The sequence below is a fragment of the Pistacia vera genome, unplaced genomic scaffold (genome assembly GCF_008641045.1).
Source record: "Pistacia vera cultivar Batoury unplaced genomic scaffold, PisVer_v2 Contig562, whole genome shotgun sequence".
NCBI lineage: Eukaryota > Viridiplantae > Streptophyta > Magnoliopsida > Sapindales > Anacardiaceae > Pistacia > Pistacia vera.
Genome location: NW_022196404.1, coordinates 334833 through 357599, shown reverse-complemented (window position 1 = coordinate 357599; position 22767 = coordinate 334833). Strand labels below are relative to the sequence as shown.

The 22767-nt window shown below is 35.3% G+C and overlaps 2 protein-coding genes across 2 annotated transcripts; both read right to left on the bottom strand.

Moving 5' to 3' along the window:
- Positions 1 to 12429: 12429 nt before the first annotated feature.
- Positions 12430 to 12966, bottom strand: LOC116108333. Its single transcript, XM_031394581.1, has one exon. It carries the CDS (start codon positions 12964 to 12966, stop codon positions 12430 to 12432), a length of 537 nt encoding a protein of 178 aa, XP_031250441.1.
- LOC116108332 lies at positions 12963 to 16157 on the bottom strand. The gene is made up of 5 exons (XM_031394580.1): positions 16073 to 16157; positions 14345 to 14830; positions 13928 to 14071; positions 13161 to 13612; positions 12963 to 13082 (listed from the first exon to the last, which is right to left on the bottom strand). Exons 1-5 carry the CDS (start codon positions 16155 to 16157, stop codon positions 12963 to 12965), a joined length of 1287 nt encoding a protein of 428 aa, XP_031250440.1.
- Between the last annotated feature and the right edge of the window lie 6610 nt (positions 16158 to 22767).

The window sequence follows — 22767 nt, the reverse complement described above, 5'->3', positions numbered from 1 at the left end:
GGAGTTGAGGCGACATGCGGCGATGGTTATGATCGCAGTAGTCAGCTCGTCGCCCCTCACGAATGGCAGATGCGTGGCCACATCCAAGGGCTGAGATTGCTTGACGATGAGGGTGGCGAGATTTGCTGTAGATTGATGGCTATGATCGAACCCCTCCCTTTCGTCTCTCGGCACGCATATAAAAGCCAGGGAAGTCGTTAGAAACTTACTCAACTCGCAAAAATTCTCTGATGTCATTTGCTTTTTCCACTGTTGATCATCATCGTTACGGTGTGCTATTCTAGCGAGTTCTTCCATACCTTGTTCATAGGCTTCTTTCCCTTCTTTAGTTTCTTTCTTGATTTTCGCGGCTAAGGGTGGCCATTTTCGTGGCACATTGAGTCCTCAGGGCTTTACTAGGGTTTTTGAGTCTGTCTCTAGCGGTCTTGGGTTTAAGAAGGGTTGTTGCGGTGGCTGGGAATCCTGGATAGGTCAGTGCATTTGTTGTCTATCAATTCGATTTATATCTATATGTATATGCATCTCGATTTCCACTTTCTATGTGTTGCTTAGTCTTCTATAGGTGTTTGAATGAAATGAAATCAGTCAATTCTCAAGTAAATTTTTCATAAATACACAAAATCTAAAAAAATGTTTTTCATGAAAGAAAAGTTATTTCTTTCCACTAAAATTATAATAATAAGTGTTTAAATCAAGGAAATAAATTTTTATTATAAAATTATTTAATGATATAGTAGTTAAAAATAATAATTTGTGTACTTTATCCATTTCTTACCCATGATTAATTGTGCTATTATGTGACACAAAGATAAACTCTTTTGTTTTTATATCTTATTAGTTTTCATGTGATTTCCAACTTTACCCTTCCATCTAATGGATTAGGCTACTGGCACTAATCTTTTGGATGAAAATGTCACTATGGTGATAACAATTGAGTATTTAATATCACTTATTTAAACATTGGAATCTAATTGTCACTTATACTATATATACATTATTAAACTCTGTTAAAATTAATGAAAAGCCTCAAATACCCTCATACATGTAACTAAAAGATGAATTTTCAATCTTTGCTATTTTCCTAGAAGAAAGGGGCATTTTTTTTAAAGTGAAAAATGGAAGGGGATTAATTGAATTTTCCGATGGCAGTGGGGGCATGAGCCCCCTCTTTGTACATTATATGTGCTAAGAGGGGGATTATCGGGTCAAAGAAATAAGTACATTATATGCATTTAAGTTTCCTCGTAGGGCAACTTCTTCTTTCTCTTCAAAAGTGGTTTTCACTAGTGTTGATGAGAATGATGATGGGTTAGCTGTAATGGGGAGGTTAGATGAAAAAAAGGTGGGAGTATGGAGAAATGTAGACCAGAAATGGACTAATGTAAAAACCTGGGCCTTCCGCATTCTTCTTCTTGTATTGGTGATTTTATATACCGTAATCACAAATTTTATGTTATGGTTTTTCCAAGTTGCAGCTGGACCAAAAGAAGTGATTCGGTGTATATGGTATTTGCACTTGTGATTTCGAGTAGTTTGTTTGGCTTTCACGAGAACAATTATTGTCTCCATTAACTGTGTGACTATTTGTATTACCATTAGTGTTGAATTATGACTATGTATTATCTCCCTTGAATCACCATTCTCTCAATTCACTGCTTGCATTTTGCTTCGCCTCTTCTTCCTCTTCTTCTTCTTTAGCAATTTGCAGCCATGGACACAATCACTCCCCGATTGGACCAGTCTTCCTTGACACCTCCTCACCTCAATAGCAAAACGTCTCCACACACGAATCGACATTCTTCGTTTTCGCGCTGTTTGTCCCTCATTTCGAGCCTCAATTCCTCCTCCCCCAATACTATACCCATTCCCACAGTCTATCCTCACTACCACCGACTTCTTTAAACTCAGGGCGTCCGCTGTTTACGCCACTGAACCCCTCAACAGAATCTCCAATACCCCGGACGAAGACACTCCTCAAACGTGGGTGGCCAAAGTCCAGTTGTCAAACTCAGGTAGAGTCCGAATCATTGACCCAATGACTGGTAAAGATTGTAAATGCTTCCCCGAGAAGTTCCCAACGTCTTTAAATTTATTGGATTATCGGGTCACAGAAATAGGTAAATTATACAAACTTTACGCTGCTGTTGGATATGGTTTTTCAAAAGTGGTTTTTTCTTCTAATCTTGATGAGCGTGATGAAGAATTTGCAGTTATGGGGATAGGTCAGATGATTATTACCCTTGGCAGGATGCTTGGATTTAGGGCTTTAATAATGGTGCATTTGGGCATATCTCAGTCTTTCCAGGCTACTTAAAACTGTTTCTGGCCTCCACCAGCTTGGTTGAAGTGTTTCTTTGGATGTATCTTCATTACCACTTTCTCTTTGTGGCTCTATCTTCATAGCTCTGAAAAGAAATGAAATCAGTCAATTCTCAAGTAAATTTTTTTGTGTTATAACTCATGTGCTCTGTTTCTAGAGCTGATTAGAGCCTGATAATCTATTGTTTGAATAGGGTGTTCTATTTTTTTTTTCCATGTTCTTTTCTACTTGCATCCTAATACCTTCTTAATGCTTGATGTGATCTTTTCGTTTGGTTCTTCTCTACTTCCATTTTTTCCATTTGCTTTTGATTGCTGTGTACTTCAGATGTGGACGTTATTTCAAGGTGTTTAGGCTTGATGANTGCATCTCGATTTCCACTTTCTATGTGTTGCTTAGTCTTCTATAGGTGTTTGAATGAAATGAAATCAGTCAATTCTCAAGTAAATTTTTCATAAATACACAAAATCTAAAAAAATGTTTTTCATGAAAGAAAAATTATTTCTTTCCACTAAAATTATAATAATAAGTGTTTAAATCAAGGAAATAAAGTTTTATTATAAAATTATTTAATGATATAGTAGTTAAAAATAATAATTTGTGTACTTTATCCATTTGTTGCCCATGATTAATTGTGCTATTATGTGACACAAAGATAAACTCTTTTGTTTTTGTATCTTATTAGTTTTCATGTGATTTCCAACTTTACCCTTCCATCTAATGGATTAGGCCACTGGCACTAATCTTTTGGATGAAAATGTCACTATATGATAACAATTGATTATTTAATATCACTTATTTAAACATTGGAATCTAATTGTGATGGCAAGGGTGGGAAACTCTCAGGTTTTCCAGAGTATTCTAACCCTTGTTGGCCTCCATCATCTTGGTTGAAGCTGCATTCCTCCTTGGTTGTCCTTGAATAAACGTCATTGATTCTCTGTTCCAGTTTTTACAATTTCAATTGAAAATTAATCTTTAATTTGCATTTTTCAATCTCTTGAATACTTGCTTTCTTGATACTGGATTGTATGGATACATAATTTGGACTATTTATATGAGGTTTTTCCCAATATATTTAGATCATTTGATGAAGATCATAAGCAATAGTATACACCTCGAGCACCATTTCAAAGAGTTCACCTTCTTCTTCTTAAGTATATTGAGAAGTTAAAGAGTCGTCATGTTCCCAGAATCCATTTTAAGAATGACTGACTTCCTCTATGGATTTCATTTTAAAAGCTTGCCAAACAAGTCTTTGAACTTGTTGGATTATCGTGTCAGGGAAATAGGTAAATCATACGTTTTTGAATCGGCTGCTATCAGTTGTAAGATGCTCCAAGAATATATTCTATTGTTGCAGAAGTGTGTTTTTTCTTCTTTTCTTGATGAGACCGATGATGGGTTTGCTTTCATGGCAAAATTTCGAGACAAAGGGCTGAGTGTGTGGAGAAACAAAATGCATATAGAAATGAAAGGAAAATAAAGTTCTTGAGAATTTAACTAAGCTTCTAAACTCGTGTGAATTTAAAAAATTCAAATAAAAAAGAGGAGAAAAGTAAAATGAGATCAAAGCTGCATGGGAACAACAGATGACTTTTACGGGAAGTTCAGAAAGCGCAAACCTTAAATTTCTTCTTTATTTTGATACAAAAAGGTTAAGCAGTTCTTCTGCGGGGGAAGATTTAGCTATAAGAAATATAGTTAATAGCTAAAGGGATCATAATAAGAGTTTCGATATTTTGCAAGTGAAAAACTTAGAGATTTGAAAGAGGCTTCAATCTGCAAATTCTCAATGTGAAATCTGCAAAGAGTCTCTTAATGGATCCTGCACAATCCCAAAGTATCCAATATATATCGGAGTCCTGGATTTCTTGCCTTCCAATAATAGAGAAATAGTTACCGTTACTAGTTCTCATACTGTCCAACGCTGCACCATCCACCGACAATATATTTTTATTAGGTTATTTCATAATATATGGAGACGTTAATATAGGAAAATATTTTTATTGACAATAAATATTAGAGTCTACAACAATAATCCGCATGTGGTTATAGTAATAACGTAAATCTCTTTATTGTTAAGGTTTTGGTGTCAAAATAGACGGCATAAGAGCAATTAGGTAAATATGTATTAACCCATAATGTTAACAGTATATTAACAACTCACTAATGATAAGAGAATTTATGTTATTTTTGAACTCTCAAACGATGGGGGGTTAGGGTCGATTAATTAGTATAAGAAAAATATGGAACACTGGTTTTACAAATTTCAATTGTTACTAATCTATAATAATTGCTCAAACCATCTTTAGAAATTAAATATATATGAATTTTGAATGAGAATATTTTTCAAGTTATATGCCTCTACTAAGTAAAAACTAGCTTCCATATTGACAAGAATATGAGTTCAAGTATTCTAATTTGAGATCCTTGAAATTAAGCATGACATGGACTGAAGGGTCACAATTCCAGTCATGGTGTTAAGTTATCATTCCACCTGCAAACTTAAATTAATATATGGTAACTCATCAACATTAATATTTATTCCAATATACCCCTTACATAAACCTTGGATTTTTATTTAATCCAGTTGAACTTGTGACCTTTGAATTTTATGCATAATATTTTATTATGGTGTTTCAATGCGTCTTGAATTTTGTATACATTCACTATTTTCTTTACAAAAGTGATAAAGAGAAGCATCAAATAAAGAGATAAGTGGCATTTCTTTGTTGGATGGTGGATATTCTATTAGGATTAGCTTATTAAAGATTTGAAGTAATACTATTTGTATCCTTCTTGTTGGATGGTGAAGATTTTGCTCGGATTACCTTATTTAATTGATACGTGTTGATACAGAAATCTGTACCAATTAGAGTGATCCAATCGACCTTGGTGGGTTCAGAACTAGTGTGTGCATGATTACAGATAACCAGCAATGAATGAATAATGAATGCAGTAAAGTAAATGACAAAAAAGATTTTAAAGTGGTTCGGCTAGATGAACTCTTGAGCCTACATCCACTGTTCTTTATATTTGCTGTGAGAGCTTATAACAGTAATTCCAGGAATATTTTCCAACCCATTTCTCATTGTTTGAAGGGGTTTATATGCAGAGTTTGTACAAAGGAAAGAGCGAAAATAAAGAGATTACAATTAAATTGAAATGCAGCTCCGATATTCTCGCGATTGGGCATTGTGATTGCGCAAAGATTGTTGTCAATCTGATCATTCTCGAGATATCTGGGATCTGAAGTTATCTAGGAATTGGTCGAGGTCATTTAGATTGTTCACAACTAGCTTGTGTTGGGTTGAGCAATAGCTCGATGAGCATATGTTGGGCCAGTCAATTGGCAGAGTCCAGCTGGTTTTGGATCGGGCTATAACTTCGTAATACTCCGAGCTTGGTGAAAAAATACACACAACATTTGCCCCCTAGTGTTCAATGCTCGTTTCGAGCTTCGAAGACTATTGCTCAATTTGAAATCAAGCTCGACGTTGTCAGCAGGTCATCAAATGCTAGTTCAATCGAGCTTTGAGGGTTGAACTCATGTTCAATTGACATACTCCACAGTTGCGTCTTCTCTCTTTTGTGACACTTGTCAAACTTGGAATATGAATAGTCAGGACAATTATGTAAATTCCATGCGGTCATGTCGCATTAAATGCAACAGCCTTTGGCAGTCACGTTTCGTCACGCGTGGGCGACTATAGTTGTCCATGCACGGAGTTAAGGCCACATGCGGCGATGGTTATGATCACAGTAGTCAGACAATTTGTCGCCCCTCACGGATGGCCAACGCATGGCCACATCCAAGGGCTGAGATTGCTCGACGAATGGAGGGTCGAGATTTGCTGTAGATTGATGGCTATGATCGAACCCTGCCCTTTCGTCTCTTTGGCAAGCCACTATAAAAGCAAGGGAAGTCGTTAGAAACTTACTCAACTCGCAAAAATTCTCTGATGTCATTTGCTTTTTCCACTGCTGATTCATCATCGTTACGGTGCTATTTCTAGCGAGTTCTTCCCATTACCTTGTTCCAATAAGGCTTCTTTCCCTTTCTTTAGTTTCTTTCTTGATTTTCGCGGCTAAGGGTGGCCATTTTCGTGGCCACATTGAGTCCTCTAGGGCTTGACTAGGGTTTTTGAGTGTGTCTTTGGCGGTCCTGGGTTTAAGAAGGATTTGTTGCGGTGGCCGCCGGAATCCTGGATAGGTCACATGCATTTGTTGTCTATCGCGAGCTATCTCAAGTGCCTGAACTGAAAGCAAAGTATGGATCGGTCGCTGAGTTTTTCGAGCTCTAACACATGTTCACTTTTGTTTTAGGTACCCAAAAGTGAGCTTTAATCATGTTTTTGTCCAGCAGCCACACAATTGATCGCATGTTCGACTCACCTGCAGGTTTGACTGTCCTCGGGGTATAATCCCTAAGGTTTCTGAGGAAATCGTCGCGTAGAGCTTGGAGCTTGACGTGTCGGGCTTGTCCGACTGCGCTTCGATGGAGTTGGCTCAGTCTAAGTGGTCTTCACCTCATAGGCTGCGGAAGGAACCACAATCCTCGATTAACGTCTAGGATCTAAGGCGCATAAGACAAACTTATGCGCCGCAACTTAATTTGATAGTTTTGGGGAGTTTTTCCTAGAAGAATCCCCTACCCGGATGGGTGGCGACCTTTGAGACCCTCTTGAGATGGGCGATATCTATTACCCCTCACAATTTCATTGATAGGATTTTGAGACAATTCGATATCGTTCCTCTCCAACTATCCGCAAACTCATACGTCATAATCATAGGTCTATATATAGCATATATGATCACTGAGTTGGGCAAGCCATCCATTGAGGAGCTTGTCCACTTGTATAGATTAAAGAAAGGGTAAGACCAGATGTATTACCTTTCCAGGGCGAGGAAGGTACATTTCAACAGGCTGGTTGACGTCCCAAAAAAGGTCTCGCATTGGGATTCCCAATTTTTCTTTTATGAGGCCTAGGAGACTGGTGTTGTTACTTCAGAAACGAGTAAAACTTTAACCCTCGATGTGTGGGAAAATCGCTTTCAAACTTTATGTTTAAGCTAACCAAGCTTCTTTGCTTTGCAATTAACGTCGAACAGAACTATCTCCCTACTGCGAGCTTACAGAGACTCTTAACACTTCAACGACCTCTCCGATAGACAACACAACATCCTTGAGATCATCTCGCTTCCTCACTTAAGGGTGTACGGCTTCTGTGAGGATAACGCCAATTTCTTTACAATTCTTGAGAAAGGTAAGTTATTGCTTGTTTGCACTTATTCTTGTTGTGTAGGTAGGTCACCTACTGTTTGCTTCTCTTTTTGTAGAAATATGGGCCGAGAAACCAAATGACCTTAAGAAGAAGGTGGCAACTTCTATGGCTGCCAAGAAAGTGTCAGTTGCTTTGGCGATGAAGTAGCCCACTATTATTGCTAGCGCGAAGTGCAGCGAGAGTGAACTTGGGGAAGACCCAAGTGTGAAGAAGCCTACGACTTCCTTGAAGTTAGTTGGAGGGAAATGTGTACCCGAGTCCAAAAAAAGGATGTCAAAGAAAACACCGAGCTAACTATAGGCTTGGGAAAGAAGAAGGCGCCCGAGCAGTATAATGGCTTGGGCAAAAAAAAAGTCGATCGAGCCTCAAAGGGCTCGGGAAAATAGAAAGTGGCCGACCCTTAAGGGGGCTCAGAGGTTGCTGTGCTGGCTAGCAACATAAAGATATCCGAGGCCAAGGACTTGGCTAAGAAGAAGTCTGCTCCCATGGGTAAGGTTGCCACTACTAGGGGAAGTAAGTCCTGCTCGTCTCGACAGGCAGGTAATAAAATGGACGAAATGGCTTGAGCTGCGGTTAATGCTTTGATTGACCAACGCCCTGACCATATCAGCGTTGGGGCCGCAGCCACCAGGGATGACATCACCCCGTGAACATTCATGGGCATTAGAGACTCGTCTCCCACCCAGATGTTGGCTTGGGTGTGCACCTATACGACAAAGGTACCAGTAGTTTGCCTCCTTCTTTTATTTGCATTCTATCATTACTTCTTACTGACTTTGCATCCTATCTTTTTTAAGCTGCCATGGCGAGTAGGCTTCTCTACGATGAGTGCTATCTCACGTTGGAGGGCACTCATAAAGGGTGGCAATTAGTAAAGACAATAAAAGAGGATGCTCTGGCTAGGGTTGAGGTTGCGGAGAAGGAGAAGGAAACAAAGTAGGCTGAGTTCGAGTGGCTCAAAGAGGAGATGACAGCCTTTAAGGTCAAAGAAAGGAAGTTCCTTGACAAAATCAAGGTCAGTGAGGCCGCGCAAGCTAAGGCTAATGCAGAAGCAACCAAGGCAGAGAAAAGTTTGGCACAATAGCAGGGTACCAACAATAAGTGGAATTTCGAGTCCTCCTCAATCAAAAAACTACTTCGGACTAGGAGGCCAAGTTCAAGCAAGCCTCGCTCGACCTTGCTAAGGATGCAGAAGGTCGACGAAAGGCCAAAGCTGAGGCCATGCAACTCAGGCTTCAGATCGAGGAACTGAATGAGGCCACCACCACTTGAGCCTGGGAGACGTTGGTCTTCCTGGTGCTGAAGTTGTGGGAAGCTCACCCCTCGATCTACTTCTCTTTCCTTCTGCCAGCTTATCAGAGAGAGGTCGACAAGATGAAGACCAAAGCTCAAGGAATGGCCTACGTCTACTAGAATGATTTCGAGGCCGATGGCGAGGGCCAAAAAGAAGTCGAGAAAGGTAGAGGGAGACTGACCATAAGCAATCAAGAAGTCGAAGATCCAACTCCTCTGGCTACACTTCCCTCTAGAGTTGTTGATCTTCCTCCAGGCGAGGCTTCCAACCTTGAACAAGTCGCTACCATTCCTTCGATCGAGGAACTGTCTCTCCCAATCGGCGACGAGCTCCCTGGTCTGGCCAAAGATGACATCCCTGCTCCTCCACCTGCCTAAAAATCATTATATCTCCCCCTTTTTTTTTTTTTTTTTTTTTTTTTTTTTTTTGTTTTTTTGTTTGGTTAGATTGTAATCGAACTCCTCAATTAATAAAAATATTTTGGTATATCCCCATCAGTAAAAATTTTTTTTTTTTTTTGTTAACATTCCTCTAGAGTCATTTCGTCGCGTCTTACATTTCGATCGTCCTAATCGAACTTGTCATAAAAATCCAAATTTGCTTTAAGTTATGCGTCGCTCGCTTCTTGAGGAGCTTTTCGAATATATGCAAGGAAATCTTATGCAACAACTCTAACTCCAGATCCGTTGTCCGTCTCGAGTTTTGGTCACCGGCTTAGGGCCGATTTCCTTTGATGTGTTTTTCTTGAATTTTTCTAAGTGTATCATTTGATTTATTATAAAGATTTTTTTGTTAATTTTTTTTATTTGGGGACTCCCTGAAATCCCATTGGTTGGACTTGGGAATTCCCTAAAGTCCCCAATTCAAGGACGAGCCAAATTCAAGGAATCCCCTTGGGCTTCCAGGCCGAGCTCGGAGACAAGGTCCCCGGCCCTTGCCCATCCCTGTATAACAACATTCTCCACAAAACTTAAATGGAAAGTACAAGCAATAATGAAAGAACATAAATATTATTATAATCACATTCCTTATATAGAGAATGTGGAAACTTTTGTTTGGTCCATACAAAAATAAAAAGTGACAATTAACCCCAAATATAACTATCAATTTGACCAGTAAACAGCACAAAAAATACAAAATCAATCCTGAAAGTCCTCGATTCAGGGAGGGGCTGGATTCGGGGAATCACCTTAAGCTTCCAGGCTAAGCCCAAAGACAAGGGTCCTCGGCCCTTGCCCTTCCCTATATAACAACATTCTCCACAAAATTTAAGTGGAAAGTACAAACAATAATGAAAGAACATATATATTATTATAATTACATTCCTTATATAGTGAATGTGGAAATTTTGTTTGGTCCCTACACAAATAAAAAGTGACAATTAACCCCAAACATAACTATCAATTTGACCACTAAACAGTACAAAAAAGAGAACATCAAACCTGATTAATAAATAACACCCTAATATCAACTTACTCAATCTCACATTTTATTTAAAACATGCAAAATTGTAAGAATGATTTAGAGTGTGATTTTTCATGAACTCTTTAATTGTCTCGATATAATTTCATCTTATTTACAAATGGGATATTTAAATCACCTAAATAGTTATTTTCATGACTCTAACAAAAACCCAGATGTAAATATTGATGCTTTGAGTTTTGATATGTTGGGTATTGTTAAGGGATTAGCCGTTTAGGGTTTTACAAGAAATGTGACTTGACATTGAGTGTGTTCGAGTAATATAGGAGTCGTAAAGATTGTGAGCTGGATGGGATTGCATAAAGTTGCAGATTGTGTTTTTAAATTATTTTTTATTTGAAAACTAGCTCAAAACCGGTAATCTGGTTCGGTTTAAAATCAGTTCATGCAGTAAATTGGTTTTTTTTTCAATTTGGATTTCTACTTTGAACCGTTTTTTCGGCTTGGTTCGAAAAATGATTGGTTCGGTTTGATTAACTGGTTTTGCCCACCCGGCCCAAAACTAAAAAATGAGCAAGAGATATATATCATAGAAGTTGGCACGCAGGCACTCAAAAGTCAAGATTTAAACTCCTTACAGATCTTTTTCAAAATCGACAATCTATATATATAGGTCAATAGGGAAGGGATATGAGCAATGATTTAAAATCCGGCCCGGCCGATTTAACCAGTCAAACGGAGAATCGACCACTAAACCGGTCGATCAGGGTGAAAAACTGGAGATAACACTTCACCCGTTTTGAACTGCAGCTAGACCGACCCGCTGTCCAATCAGTTTTGTGCCAAAATCGAGTCAATGCATTTCCTACATGGTAAATTGTAAATCCCTTTCAATTTTCACAATTTTGTAGTCAACATCTACAATCAAACTTTGGCCATCTTGTGTACCAAAATCGTCCATCGCCGGCTGCACTATAGTCGCCATCCGCCGAGGTTTGTGTTTCATTTCATCTTGATTCACTTCATCTCAGTTCTCACCATGTGTTCATTGTGTTGTCGATTCCAGAAACTTGTATTTTATTGCCCTGTTGATAATGGGAACTTGAATACACTATATTTTGAAAACTTGAATACCGCTGTCGTGGGTATGAGGAAGACTGATGGGGGTTCTCCATTGGATTCTTATTATGATTATGATTAAAATTTTTTATGATGATGATGAATTGGAATCGAGGAAATGTTTGTTTGATGACTGAAATGTGAATAGAGAAGAGTTTGTTTGATTGGATGTGAGACTATGAGAGATGTGTCTGCATTGCAGAAATGGATGGTTGTGATTTTTTTGGAGAAAGAGAGAGGAATAAGGATAAGGTACAGGACAAGATTTTTAGATTCTCTTCTCCACGTTTTTCTATATTAATATTATTTATTATTAATTGGATAATTTGAATATTAGTTATTTTATTCATATTTATTTTAATTAAAATTCTATTTTAGTCTATTTATTAAAATTATTTTCTTCATTCTAATTTCTAAGTTCCAGAAGTTGACTCCTCCCTCTTAACTTTTTTTTTCTTATTCAATTCAATTTTAATTTAATTAATTTATTCGTCTTTAATCTATTTTTTGCTTTGATTATTAACAGCTTAATTAGAGTTTCAGTTCATTTTTTATTTTTCTAAAATCATATTTAAGCCCAACTAATTTTTAGAGTTTAAATTTTTTATTATGTCACCTTGATGTCAGCAGTTAAACAACCTGAGACCTGGGTCCCTAACCAGGTTAAGACCCGGTTGGGTCTTAAAACATTGGATATAAGATTCTTCTTACCCATTAAAAACAAGCATAAATTGATAGATATAAACTATTATTAAATGGAAATTGAATATCTTATAGAGCACATATTTCTTCAACAATAAAAAAACCAATAAATATAAAGTACAAGCAATAATAAAAGAACCTATAATAAGTCATAAACATATAAGTACAAGCAATAATAAAAGAACCTACAATAAGTTAATAACTACAGAATCTATAATATAGAGTACCAGCATTCTCAAAAGAACCTATAATATAGAAAGTTCCATCATTGCTCAGGAAAGTTCTCACTTTTTAAGGTTCCATGATTTCTCTTCGTCGTCAGCGTCGAAAAGAGAGAGCTTACCGTCCTGCAAAGAAAACCTATTTTCAAAGTTGGAGCGCACTACATCATAAAGGAGTCGGCACTGTTGCATCGTGAACACAATGAAAGGCAAGGAAGCAATCATGCTAACAAGAACAGGAATTAACATCCCTCCATCTTTGAAGACAAAGAACATAACTGCACAAGACGCTACCATCAATGCTACTATTGACAAGAAAAGTGATGAGAATCCAAACAACAACTTTCTGGGCAACACATAAAGGAGATCTTCATCTGCATATCGTGAAGTGAGAATGGATAAGAATGTTAGTATAGAACCAGCTGATGATGCCAGCAATATTGCATCAGATATGACAAAAATCCTGAAGGAAAGTTTCTGAATGAAGTTAGTAATCTCCGTCTCTTCTCTGGTAACACCTGGCACTGTAAAAGGTGCAGACAAACCCACGATGGTAATAAGTGTTGCCACAATCATGCATGGATTTGCAGTGTCCTTCATCCACTTTCCCCTTCATTCTTTATCGCTGTGATCTTCTCATAAAATATATCTCTAGGAGTTTTCCCATTTGTATTTTTAGCTTTTGCTGGCTTTGGATCCACAATCTGACTTACTTCCTACATTTATTGATATAAAAATCTTATTCAGGAAAAAAATTTGTTTTCTATGCACAAAACAAAACTGCAAATATTTACCTTAAACCAATACAACGCTTGCTGCAACTGGACAGCTACCGCTGATACATTATTGAGCCGTTCTAGTGGTGACATCATTCCAGCCAAATGCAGGATATTGTTTTCTTCATCATCTTTGATCTCAAGTATTAATTTCTTAACCGTTGGACCTACATGGTCAATGAGTTTGAATATTTCTTTTTGACGACTCAAAACAGCAATGTGAAATATGCTATAATTGTCTTGGTCAACTTTCAATATCAAATTAGGACATTCACGAACAAGAATGGTTAGAAAATCAATGTTTCCTTCTTTGACAGCAGTAAACATTATTGGCCAAGGGTAGTCAATAATTTCTGAAATCTTATCTTCATCCAAATGACTAATTTGTTGCCAAAGCCATTTGACTAATTCAAGTGCTTCTGGCGGCAACTTTCGGTCATGGCCATGGCGGACCTTTTCGCTATCTGAACCTACGAGTTTGGTGAGCCAACACAATTTAATTAGCTTACAGACAAATTGAGGCTTCAGATATCTTTCAATTTGAAGAAAGACGTATCTTGTAAAGATTAGAAAGAATGAAAGTGAAAACGTATAAAATGATTTGTAGTAAATTAAGAATATAAAATAAGAAAGTGCAACAGTTGATGTTGAAGAATCATTTAACTGAATAAAATAATAATCATAGTGTCAAATTGCAATGTAAATATAGAATGTACAAGCCAAGACATTGAGCAATATGACTAATCAAGACAAGCTTTAAGGTTGTAAAAAGTAGAGAGACTAACCTTTGTACCATCTCTTAAAAATTCCCTGTTTTTGATTGGCAAATTTAGGTGCTCGAGCCAAGATATGCAATACTGTCTCCCCATTGGATTTCTGACGATAGCTGACTAACTCTGGCCTTATGTATAAATAATACCGCACTAAGCCTGGTTACACAACAATTAAATTGATAGATAACTTAGATTCAACCTTGAAATAGATTCAATTCAAAGAAGATTCAAATAATTAAATTGATACAATAATAATTACATAGATTAAATATATACAATTACTTAGTTTGTTTTTGTTTTATACTGAAATGAAAAATAATTATAGGGGTTTATGACAGAATAAATGTAAAAAAATAAAAAATAAAAAGGTTTCCCTAGTCATATCCTTAAAATTAATTTGCCCAAATATAAGGCATAGTGCATACTTACCATATAAACCACTTCTTATTAGATTGTTAATCAATTTGATGTAATCCTCGTCATTTAAGTAATCTCCAGTTCTCATATAAAGGAACTCTACCATCTTTTTATGGCCCAACTTGGCTGCTCGGTGAATTGGTAAATCATCTAAATATCCACGTATATTTGATAACCCTTTATTCTTCTCAAACATTGTGCTCACAATTTCCATGCTTCCATTTTCAACAGCAAGTAAAAAAGCGGTATCCCCATCATCATTTCTAATAGCCAATTCTTCTATCAGCATGTACTTTATTAGTTCTTTGACAAACTCAATGCAGTTGTTCTTAGCTGCAATGTGGAGAGCGATGTTCCCGCCCTTTGATATCTTAGCAGTTAAATATTTTGAATTTTTAAATGGATCTCCCTTAAAAATCTCTCTATAAATTACACTCCAGTAATCGTACATTGCACCATATAACAATACTCTGTGAATTTTTATTATCCTTGGATCATCTGTAAAAGAAAAACAAGAACAGATTTTATATAAGAAAAAAAAAAACTAATTCATTCAAATTGATTTTGATGTAAATTGATAGAGTAATTAATATTTATATAAAAAGAGTGATTAATATATGCACATTTATTCAATAAACCCGTTGTAAACATTTTCATTTTCATTTTAATTTTATATACTTTCATTAATACCAAATATAACCTTTTATAGAGAAAGGAGTTACCAGAAAGTAGAAATAAAATTTATAAAATGATTTTCAATTAGCTCATATACTATGAAAAACTCAGCCTCTGCTCATGCACAGATTCACAAATACTGCTTACTAATTACTATACTTATTAGCATGGCCATCTAAAGGAAAGTTAATTTAGGCGTTCTTATGCTTAATAATAAATAAATAAATAATCATCAAAATTTAGTATGTGTAACTTTATCAAATATACTAGCACTTTATTATTAAGAGAACAGCATCCTATAAAATTTGATTAAAACTGTAGGCAAACAAATATATATTAGTTTGTTATATATAAAATAGTTTTAGGCTTTGATACTAATATGTGTATGTATGAAAATTATCAAGTATATAAGGACATCCTGAAATTTTTAATATTCGCATTAGAGAATGAATATAGTATTGAAAGGATATTATGGAGGGAAAAAAAAAATTAAAAAGAAGCAAATGTGATTTTTTCCTTCTATTACTATTCATAGAAGGGAACGAAAAGTCACAATTCTGCACTTACAAGTTTAAAGAAAATTTAATTAACATTTAATTAGAAAATAATCTTTAAGGGATAATATTTATTATAAAAGGAAGGATATAAATAAAGAAATTTAGTCATCAATAATATACAATAAGAAAACAAATAATATTGAGTAGCCCTTATTTTTAAAAAATAAAAAATATTTTTTTCTTAATTCAAAAAAGAAAATGGATTAAATATAAAGAATTTGTAAGCATATATTTTTCTAAGAGGCCTAGCCCTTAAGCCAGCACAGAAGTTTAAAGTACATATATTGTCAAATATTTATAGTTTCACACTGTCAACGATGATCTCCTATCTTAATGCCCAGTACTTCTTATGTGCTTATACTATTACAATAAACAAATTGTTCATTTTGTTTAAGGAAACCAAGACATTATTAAAAATATTCAAATAAATAAAAGGAAATGATATTTAAAAGAATACATCTTTAAAAAATATATAAAAAATGATTTCCAAGATAATATGAAAACATACCAGCCTGGTTTGTAAGGGGATGAGATGCCACATTCCCAACTATTTCTTCAGATGACCCATTTGTTGATTCAATTGCTGTATCCATCATTATTTTATATATTATATTAATTGAATAAAAAATATAAGAAAAATAAAATATTTTGTTGGAAATTAATAGCAAAATTAAGATGATCGAGTAAATATGTAATTAGAAAGTATCAAGAATAGATCATACTTACAAGATGATTTGTTACTATCTATTTCTTCTAAGGGTCCTTGGATTTTACTTAGGAACTCTACCATCACTTTATGGCCTTGTTGAAGTGCTATTTGAATTAGGGCTGTTCAAAAAAATCCGATATCCGATCCGATCCGATCCGATCCGAAAAAATCGGATATCCGAAAATTCGGATCGGATACGGATCATAATTTTCGAAAATCCGGATCGGATACCGGATCGGGATTGTAAAAAAAGTGGATATCCGTATCCAATCCGGATTTTACTAAAACTACGCCGTTTTGATTTTTATGCACACCCCTTTCAAATTTCAAATAACCCAATAACCCTACAATTTTAATTTAACTCAAACTCAAACTCTCTCAGTCTCTCTCGACAGTCACAAACTCACGACTCAGTTACTCACCATCGCCGTCTTCATTCTTCAGTCTTCACTTACAGTCACCAACTCACCATCGCCATCTCTCTCACTCACTCCTTCCACCATCAAAGCCAAGATCGTCATCAACATTGGAATCAGGGAGCCCCAAATCGTTAGTTCCTTTCCTAAATCCCTAATTGAAGCCCCAAATCGATCGTAAGTACAAATAATCATATTCTTATTCATCTCCATATCTCATCTCTTCTTTTACCTTCCATCTCCATATCGTAAGTACAAATAATCCCTAATTTTTTGTAGTGGTTGGTTTCTTTTTTCTGGTAAATACCAAGAAATGGGTTTTTAAATTTCTTTAGATTTGCTGAATTTTCTTTTTCCCTTTCGAAATTGTAGTGTTTTCCATTATAAAATCAAAATTTTGGTAATGAGTTGATTGTATAATCAGTTTTCTGCACTTGGTAATCTTATCAGTGATGGGTTATAGAATGATATTTTGATTGATTTGTAATGGTAATTATATAAAGCTACAGGACAGTGAAGAAAAAAATGGTTTGTTTTCTGCTTCCTTTCTGCCGTTTGGAGATAGATGGCCACTGTGCTTAGTATAAAATTTTTTCCCATATTTCTGATTGATATATTCTGGCAGTAATAGAATCTAGTGGTAGATTAACATAATAATCTATAGCTTTAGTTTTTTCCAATATACATTTATTTTGGTTGAGGATATGCCAAATGTCTGTTTATGTTACTCTCATGAGCAATGTTTCTGATTGTTATCATACACAATTACAAAAGATATTCTGGAGCCTATTATTTTATTTAATTACTTGGTGAGTAAATTACCCTTTCTTTATGGCGTTTAGTATCTTTGAAGTATACCTCTACAACTACAAAACATTAAAGTAAGACGGCTTTGGTACTGGCACATTCATGGATGACTGATAGGTACATCTTAGACTTGTAATCAAATACATGAACATGTTTGAACTTCTGATGATTCAATGTATAGAAAGTGATGCAAGCTTCCATTTAATTTGGATGTTGCCCGTTAGGAAACATTGATTTTACTGATTTGTTTGAACTTCGCTTTACTTTTTGTCATTTCCCCATATAGTATATTAGTTTCCACTGAGGGATGTGCTTCATTTTTTTTTCCCTGCCTTTCTTTATTTTCTGATTGCAACAGGATTTTTTTTTGGATTGATTGGCTTTAACATTTCATTGCTTTTATGCTCTTAATCTTAGTTTCCACTGAGGGATTTGCTTTTATGCTTTCATTGCCTTCTGGTTATTTGATGTTGCATTGTGTAGTGTGTTGATTGTTGAAGTGGGAAAATCCAGCCAATTGGTGGGACTGGTTTGTTTGATTGGAAAAATAGAAGTGTTTTAATTTATGAGTATGACTTTGTTGGTTGTATACTTGTTGTTTTGGATCCATTAACATTGGTTGGATATTTTAGAGGTTGCTAACATAATGTTGTCTTTATATATTAGTAGGCTGAATTAAATTTTAGGGATGAATAATTAAAGAAGCATAAATTCTAAACTTAAAGTTTGTATTTTGTAAATTGCAGGTTGGAAGCATAAAGGCAAGCTTTAACTTGAGAATGAAAAACCCTGCTCGCACTTCAGTCCAGGAAGTAAATACAGTGAAGTCGGTGTGATGAAGTTGGCATGAAGATAAAAAATTGTATTAGTATTAAGTTGGCTGTTTTCTTTGTCCTTTTATTAAATTTGTAATTGTAATTTGGGTAATAGATTTTGTGTTAAGTTGGCATTAAATAACTTGTGGATTAATTTGTTGATAATCATGCATTGTAATTTCAATTTTATTAGAAGAATTATTTGATTTTAAATTTTTAATAAGAATTTTCAAAAATTCGGATAGATTTCGGATATCCAGTTATCCGATCGGGAAAATCGGATATCCGAAAAACCGGATATCCACATATTTCGGATCGGATACGGATCAGGATATATCCTGATCCGAAAATCCGAATCGGATCAGAAATAAAGCCATTCGAATCGGATATCCGGATTTGAACAACCCTAATTTGAATAGGTAACATTTGGTTAGCTCCATGGATATTTGGTAACTCATCGTTTTTCTCAAACATCTGCTTGGCTTGTCTCACATTTCCAGAAGCAACAACAAGAGAAAAAGCGGTATCGCCATCAGTATTTTTAATAGCCAAATCTTCGCTCTTCATATATTTTATTAGTTCTTCAGCAAACGCAAAGGACTTTGTCTTAATTGCAACAAGAAGAGCGGTGTCCTCTTTCATTGATATCTTAGCAGTCAAATATTTTGAATTTTCAATTGGATCTTCCTTAAAAATATCCCGATAAGCTGTGTTCCAGTCATCCCTCCGTGTAAGTATGTACAATTTTTCCAAGTTTTCATTTACCATTGAATCATCTGTAAAGGTGAAATAAGGACAGGTTTACGTATAAGCAACTAATTAATTTTAATATAAATTGATACAGTAATATTAAGTATAAGAACCATCTACATAAAATTTTATTTTAAAGTATTTTGTACTTAGTTATAATTGTCACTAATTTTTTATTTAAATGTTAAACTGTTGATTCAATGCAATTTAGGAAACTAAAAGTATAGTATAAGAACATGACACCAACTCAAGCAATACAAATAGGAAGAAAATAATGTATTAGAAAATTAAATTCCCCATTATTTCTTCTTATGAATAAAGGGACATATACATGCTTTAAGCTAAATAGTATAGTTCCCCATAATAATCCTTGTCGAAATTGAAACAGACTATCATTAATCTTAACATCTCAGAATCTCTAAAAATGTAAGATAAGTTTGTAAACAAGTTCACACCGTTTGCTTACACTTTAACAGAAAACATTAGACCTTATCATAAAATAATTTGACTTCAATTAGAATAACAAAATTATTACATTGACGAAGAGGAGAAATTATAAAGAAAGACTTCACGTGAAGCGAATAGCTATTAAATTGTTATTCCAAAGAGCACCCGATTATAAATAAAAATATTATAAACCAGATGGACACATATAAATATTTAATTTCAATAGCTGCCCCCCGTGGTTCTGCTTAAGTTCAACACTTTTGATTATTTTAAAAAGAAAGAAAGGCCTCGGTAGTTCGGCGAAAGACAACAATGACAGTGATCAGAGCCAACTTATATACACTTCCAAAGACATGCACTTTATATATTACCAGATAAACAAATTAATTGCCAAAGTGATTATAAAGAAGTTTAATGATATAAAAGGATCCATGCTCAAATAATGCTTTCATTATAAGTTTTAAATAATACAGCGTGCATGCAGTTTATAAGGTAATTAATATTGAATCGTACCAGCCTTTTTTTGAGAAGATGTCACAAGCTCATCTTTTTTGTCCAGTAACTGAATTTCCGATGCAGCGGTAAGCCTCACCTCATCCGTAGACATTTTCGTGATAAACACTGCAAGGAACTTTAGGTAATATATATATATATATATATATATATATATACGAAAAATGAAACTAGTCTCTGTAACTTGTACTTCACAATCTTTCCAATATTAATTACTAAAACTACTTACTTAAAATATCCACTGGACGATATACATGTATAACAGGAAGTTATTGTAATACAAATTCTTATCGGGTAATGAAATGCAGTCTGTATTTGACATAAAATTTAAAGGTAGCTCTGCTATTTATTGTCAAATAATAAAAAAATCTTAAATTGCTTGATTAAATTGAATCAATATTAAAAAAAATTATGTTAAAAGAGCTTGATTCTTTAGAAATTAGAGTAAAACCCCCTTGCTAGGATTCAATCTGTAGCAGCAAACTAATGTGAAGAACTGGGTTGAAAGATAAGAGTTACCTCTTTTGGTACCTTGCTAGGATTCAACCTGTAGCAGCAAACTAATGGAGCTCTCAAGTTCTCAAGTTGAGTGTGGAGAGGATGAGAACAATACTACTCTTCTAGAAAGACCTCAAAAGTAGATAGGTGGAGATGTTAGAAGTTGACAGGCCAGAAATTGAAAAATAAAACAAGAACAAGAATAATTTACTTGTATTCAGAATTCCAGAAATTAGAATCTGTCCAAGTACAAAGCCATCAAAACCCTAAAAATTAAAAAGAAAAAGGGAAAGAAAGAAAAGAAGCTTGCCTGAAGAGAGATAAAGCTGAGAGGTGAAAGCTGGGTTGATTTTGTTAATGTTGAGAAGAAAAGAGAAGAGAAACGGAAGGGAAGAGGGACCGGGGACGGAGAGGATACTTGAGTCTTGAGCGGCGTAAAAGGAAATTAGGGTTGGGTGTGTGGGAAAAGTGGGTTTATATAGGGAGGGAATTCTGTAACTATAAAGAGATTGGCGTTTTTTACGAGTAGATGGGAGAATTGTATGTACTGAATAAGAGTGTATATTCAGTCAAAGTGTCTGTCAATGAATAGTTGAGAGAACTGGCATCTGCTTTTATAGGAAGCCAAGGAAAGCTGTATTAAGGAAAGTGATACAAAAGGAAGTCAACACATTAAAGAAAATCAGAAACTGAAATCTGCATGAATGATTTGCAATTATTGTTGAATATTTGCTGTCATACGTTCTCTGTTTTTGAAATATTGCAACTGATGTATATCCTAGGAATTTACTACTGTACATTTCCAAAATAGGATCAGAGACTTGTATATATTACTCTGTAAAGGTTCAATACAATCAAGGTGAAAGTTTTCATTTCAATATCCTTGCAGTGTTTAATTTTCTATATGGTATCATTCATGGTATCAAAAACAGAGAGCAAATATTCTACAACAAATGCAAATCATTCATGCAGATTTCAGTTTCTGAATTTATTTAATGTGTTGACTTCCTTTTGTGTCACTTTCCTTAATAAGCTGAATCTTTGTAGAACTTGGAGTTCTAATCCTTGTAATGTTAGGAATATTAGTTCATCCGAAACTAGGAATACTCAAAAGAAGGAATATTGGTGTAAGACTCGGTACCTTCAGGGTATAGGAATCCCAATAGGACTCGGGGCCCCGTTAGGTGTTAGAATATGTATGGGCGTAGGAATTCGATAAGTATGCGAATTCACACAAGACTAGGAGTCTTTGAACGTTAGACTCTCAGAAGAATAGGAATCTGTATTCGCATGGAACTTGGAGTACATGGAATGTTAGAATCCTCGTGGAACTCGGAGTAAATAAAGCCATCGACGCAGCTAGAGGCTTAAAATCAGCGCGAACCTGTTAGGAGATTCTTAAATCTGCGTTAGCCCTCTCTCTCTAATCTTTAAAGCCTTAATTAGCATCTTTGATATGTATCTCAGCCAGTCAACATCATCTATTCCGGAAACTAAAGCTGGCTTTTGAAACTCACAGTTTCAGGTGGCAACAAAAAGATGCACCCCAAGCAGTTGAACTGGTTAAACATATTTGGCAACAAGTTATGTTGTCGTGTGACTTGGAGATATCACAATTAATCGAAAAACCTTTATTTGATGCTGCAAAAAAAGGGAATGTTGAGTTTCTAACAGTACTTATCAATGAATATCCTGGTTTGAAACTAAAAGTTGACCATCATGGCTGGAGCGTATTTCATTATGCTGTTTGCTATCGTCAAGAGGATTTCATAGCTACATTTGCATTGAGTAGAGAGAAAGCAAGTTAGAGAGTTCGCTTTGCTAAGTTAGCTTGTGTGAGAAAAACACAAAGGGTAGAACAACCTTCACAAGAGTGAGCAAGAACCTTAAACACAGATTGTGAGGTTGAGTGATTAAGATCCCTTTAATCTAGTGAAACAGGTAGTCTCCTGTGGACATAATCACTTTTAGTGAACCAATTAAAATCGATTGTGTATTGTGTGTGGTTGTAGTTTGCCTGTTGGCAGTGATATTAATGGCATTTGTATAACTTTGGTTCATTAAATCTAATCAAACAGGGTCTTGAATATATTCTTTGGGATAGTCCATAAGCTGTTCGACAAAAGTCTTGAGTGAACACAAACAAAAGTCTTGAGTGAACACAAGTGCACATTACTATGTTTTTGGGTGTGCCGTCAACGTATATAACATATCTGACTGTAGTATTGCTATTACGTTATTCTGAATA